The sequence below is a fragment of the Fundulus heteroclitus genome, unplaced genomic scaffold, assembly GCF_011125445.2.
Source record: "Fundulus heteroclitus isolate FHET01 unplaced genomic scaffold, MU-UCD_Fhet_4.1 scaffold_85, whole genome shotgun sequence".
Lineage (NCBI taxonomy): Eukaryota > Metazoa > Chordata > Actinopteri > Cyprinodontiformes > Fundulidae > Fundulus > Fundulus heteroclitus.
The window spans coordinates 435,269-440,250 of NW_023397307.1; the positions used below are offsets into that span (position 1 = coordinate 435,269).

General features: G+C 41.1%; 1 protein-coding gene across 1 annotated transcript; it reads right to left on the reverse strand.

Moving 5' to 3' along the window:
* Window positions 1-1,209: 1,209 nt before the first annotated feature.
* On the reverse strand, window positions 1,210-3,629 carry LOC118562280 (E3 ubiquitin/ISG15 ligase TRIM25-like). The gene has a single exon (XM_036134554.1). The coding sequence runs from the start codon at window positions 3,627-3,629 to the stop codon at window positions 1,968-1,970; it is 1,662 nt and encodes a 553-aa protein (XP_035990447.1). The 3' UTR covers window positions 1,210-1,967.
* Between the last annotated feature and the right edge of the window lie 1,353 nt (window positions 3,630-4,982).

Sequence of the window (4,982 nt, forward strand, 5' to 3'; positions counted from 1 at the left end):
TCAGAGTCACACGTTCAAAACATGACACAAGGATTTTTTTATTGTCATACCAGTTCACCTTTTCATGTTTGTGGTACAAAATTTGAACTCAGATCCCGGCTCAAGAAGCCAAATAAATAAATATAAACATGTTAAAAATTTGAGTTCAGTGGTTGGGTTGTTGGCCCAGGGCACCAAACAGGCTAGGACCGCCCCTGGATGTGAGGACCCAGAGTGGACTGGGGAAAGTTGGCTGAAGATCTGCAGAGAATCCAACAGGCTCCATTCTCTGGATCTGTGGAGGTGAGTTTCAAACATCTGGTTCCAGTCAACAACAAGGAGCTGATTAGATGTTTCTCCAGGTGTTGATGTGGTTTCAGAGATCCTCCTCTGATGTGGAAGCTCTTCCTAAGACCTCTAGTCCTGATGTTGTTTCTACTTGATGATGGTAAAAACAACTTTAGTTTTTATGGCAGCACCTTTTGCTCATTAGTGTTGGACTGTTGGGAGGATCCTGGCAGCGTCTCGCTGGTTCTGCGTCTTCAGAACAAGTCCAATCTCTGAGGAGAGATGCAACACCTTCTCCATCACCTGCTCAGCTTTCTGCCTGGAAAACACTCAGCAGAAGCTGCGTTCAAGGGAAATGGGACATTCTGCTGTTTGTGGCTGTTTGAAACGCTTCATCAGAACAAAGTCTGTGTGTCTGTTCTGGTGAGACGATCCAAAGTGGGATTAAATGTGTTTGGTGTTGGAATAAGGAGCAGTTCTGCTGTGTTTTCCACAGGCTGCATGAGTCACAGCAGCAAGACGAGCAACAATCAGTTCATTTCAAGCTGCTGGTGAATCTGACCTCAGATCTGTAGAGCATGTTTATTCACAGCAGGACGCTGACATGAAGGTTTCCTCTCTTCAGCAGAACAAAGCCAGGTTCTGTGGAGAGCCACAGCTTCTGGGTTTGGATATTCAGTCACACTTTACTGCTGCTGTCTGCAAACTGAAGCAAAAAGAGTTCAAGATCAACTGAATTAAAATGAAAAGCAGCAAAAATCAGCTTTAAATCCCTGCAGTTCTGGTCCAAAAGCAAATGGAAAGCGTTGAGCTGCTCAGAGTTTCAAAGTGTTTGGGTCAGAAAATATCTGAAATACAGAAAAGTAAAAAAAAAAAAAAAAAAAAAAAAAAAAAAAAAATCAATAGCTAAAAAATATTTAATGCCAACAGAAAAATAAAATAAATAAAGTAACTCAGTGGGTAGAAACAGTGTCTCACTTTAATACTAAGTCTTTATTTATTGAAAATACGTTATCAAAAATATTAGATTTAGGTCATAATCGTATAAATCTGTAACACATCATTCAATAAAACACCATAAATTCACATTATATCTCTCTTTATTACAGATTTTGCTGCTAAACACATCGTGTAAATTTTAAGTTTCAAATAAAACTATATTGTACAGCAGCATTGTCCTTTTTACTGAAATACTAATTAGACTTGTGGTGATTTTGTTGTTTTGAGGTTATTTACCTTAAAGATGTTTTAAATTAATGATTAAACATAATAAAACATTCAAAGCAAAATCATTCTAAGATGAGAAATTTACAATATTAGATGATATCTGTTGTCTCATGTGTGTCTGGACTCAACAAAACGGGTCCAAACCAGAACCGGATCAAAGAACTGGTTCCACTTTTTAAACCTGGGGAATCATTTGACATTTTATTGCTGAGTTCACAGTTTTTGCTGCTAAAAGCAACAAGGAGGAAAAACAGCAAATATTCTGGTGCTGATCAGCTGGTTTAGAAAACAATGTTGAGAAATGAACAAACCCAACAGAACCAGAACATCAATTCTGAAGAAAAACAAGTGCTAAAATTCTCTGACTATTGATTTCTGTGCAGTTTAGACATAAAACAAAAACGATCAAGAAAATAATCTGCTGGAGATTTAAAAACCAGAATCAAACTCACTGAACCTTCAGTGGATTCTGTCTATTTGGGTTTACAGAACTCAGCAGAACCTCTAGGATAAACATAAACTCCAGCATGTAGCGGCTGAGTGAAGGTGGTCTGGACTCTGTGGAGGAGAGTCATGGTTTCAGAGACGCTGTAGAAGGACAGAATACCTGCTCTGTGATCCAGGTACACTCCTACTCTGGAGGAACCAGGACCTGAGATGGAGGTCCAGATGTTGTTGTGACCAAATATATAACCTCCTTGGTAACAATCTAATGCCCAAGATTTGTCATTACGTCCAAATCTACATTCATTCCCTCCTCCTGCTCTGCTGATATTCTTGTATGCGACTGCTACATAAACTCTCCCTCTCCTCTCCACCTCCCAGTAACAACGTCCAGTCAGACTCTCTCTACTCAGAACCTGAGGATAACCAGTGAATCTGTCTGGATGACTAGAATAAGACTGAGGTTGTTTCATCAATGTCACCTTCCTGTTCCCCTCTGATAGTAACAGATCACTGTTTGCTGTGTTTGGATCCAGTGTGATTTCACATGAATATCTCAAGAATCCAGCTCTGCTCTTTGGTTCTGGTTCTGACAGTGAAACATCCACCTCAGTGAGTCTCAGTGAGATGTTTGTCCATGCGTCTCTCAGGATGTCCTGTAGTTGATCTCTGAGCTCTGACACAGCTGCTGTCACATCCTCAAAGTAGCTCAGAGGACGGATCTTGATGCTGGATGAGTGTGTAGACTCACTGAGTGCTGACAGTGAGGGGTAGTTGTGGAGAAACTGGTTGTGATCCTCTGTGTCTGAGAGCTGCTTCAGCTCAGCGTCTTTCCTCTTCAGCTCAGTGATCTCCTGCTCCAGCTTCTCCTGAAGCTCTTTGACTCGACTCCCTTCAGTTTCCTGCTGGGATCTGATCTGCTGCTTCACATCAGAGCTTCTTTTCTGGATGAGACGGATCAGCTGAGTGAAGATCTTCTCACTGTCCTCCACTGTTTTATCAGCAGAGTGCTTGATGGCCTCCAGCTCCTGTTGAAGCAGCTTCACATCTTTCTCTCTGTCCTGGATTCTCTGCTGGATGTTTTCTCGTCTCACCTCCAGCTCTCTCTGCCTCTCAGTCCTTTCTGCTGCAGCTGACACTGTGTCGTGGCCTTTATGTTCATCCACAGAGCAGAGATAACAGATACACTTCTGATCAGTACGACAGAACATCTTCATCACCTCATCATGACGAGAGCAGATGTTCTCCTGGAGGTTCTTGGAGGGCTCCACCAGCTTGTGTTTCTTAAATGCAGCTGAATCATAATGAGGCTGAAGGTGTTTCTCACAGAAAGAGGCCAGACAGACTAAACAGGACTTGATGGCTTTCAGTTTTCTTCCAGAGCAGAAATCACAGGCCACATCTTCAGGTCCAGCATAGCAGAGATCAGCAGGAGCAGCTTGGAGTCCAGTCTTCTTCAGCTGCTCCACTAAAGCTGCTAACATGGTGTTTTTCTTCAGAACGGGCCTCGGTGTGAAGGTCTCCCTGCACTGAGGGCAGCTGTGGATTCCTTTGTGATCCTCTTCATCCCAGAAGTTTTTAATACACTTCATACAGTAGCTGTGTCCACAGGGAATAGTCACCGGATCCTTCAGTAGATCCAGACAGATCGAACAGGACAAGGTTTCTCGGTCCAGCTGGTTCTGCTCCATTTCTCCTCTCGGTCACAGTGACTGTGTGAGTTTCATTTCCTGAAAACAGCAACAGCTCTGAGCTCTGATCTACGAATCACGTGTCAGAGCAGAGAGGCTGCAGCCAATCAGCTTTCACCTCCAGCAGATGTTGCTCCACCCATAGACATAATATAAGAGTAGACCCCGCATTGACTGTCGCAGCACAGGAATTACGGCAGCCATCTTGGGGCGGTCGAACTTCTACCTTATCCTGCTGATTTAAGCTGGTCAGACGAAGGATGCCTCAGCACTGTGCGGCATTTTTCTGTTTGAATCGACGGACTATTGACGTCAGGGCTCGAGAGATAACTTTCCACAAGTAAGATGAACATATATCGTTTATATTTTTTGATTAGAATGTGATTTATCTCTATTTTTGTCCACCAACAAAAATCAAGCTAGCTAACGTTTGGTGCTGGTGTCGTGCCAAACGTGTTACTCCCGACAAAATAGGCTAATTTAAATAATGTAAGACTTCATGTAATGACAAAAGATCTCAGATATTTCCCAGCATTGATTTAGATTAACTGATGCAGGAAGGCAATTCAAGAAATAAAACAAATATTCTTGTGGTAACATTTACTAGTAAATTACATACACATTGATGTTATAACTGCATTATTTACATGTAATTCACCCTATCAAAAGTATAACACCTCTGATATCTCATAGCCAGCTTGAAATCCAGACAACAGAACATCAGACCAGAAGACTTTTCAAGCTTACTCACATCTTCAGCAGTTTTTGTTCATCTCAACAGATATATATCAAAATCTCTTGCTGAAGTAACGTAGTAAGACATTTCTAACTTTGAAAATAGTAAAATAGGAAGAAAATAAAAAAGAGGAGTGTCTACATAAAACACTGTACAAAAGATGTCAATGTTATTTTCTTCAATTTACAAATCGTTTGTTCTGTTATGAAGGTTTCCCAAAGACAAAGATATGAGAAAGAAGTGGGAAGTTTCTACAAGGAGAGAGGGATTCACTGCAAGTAATACTTCCGTGCTTTGCAGTGAGCATTTTAAAGAAGAAGATTTTGACAGGACAGGTCAGATTGTCCGACTAAAAGATAATGTTGTTCCATCAGAATTCAACTTCCCTGCTCACCTCCAAAAAGTAGGTGTATCCCTATAAGTCTATTGCTTTCCATAAATATACATATTTTATTATCATTTACAAGACAGACTGTGGTATTTATCCCTATATTTGTTTACATATACAAGTACCTATAAACTGTAAAGTTAATCTTCATAATGCTTCTTCATTTTAGCCGGTAAAGGTCAGGACAACACTAACTTCCAGAAGAACTGAAGCTAGCCATTCTACGGTC

Bases quoted from the DNA above. Each gene is read 5' to 3' on its own strand.
- LOC118562280 (XM_036134554.1), bottom strand. From the start codon at position 3,629: ATGGAGCAGAACCAGCTGGACCGAGAAACCTTGTCCTGTTCGATCTGT.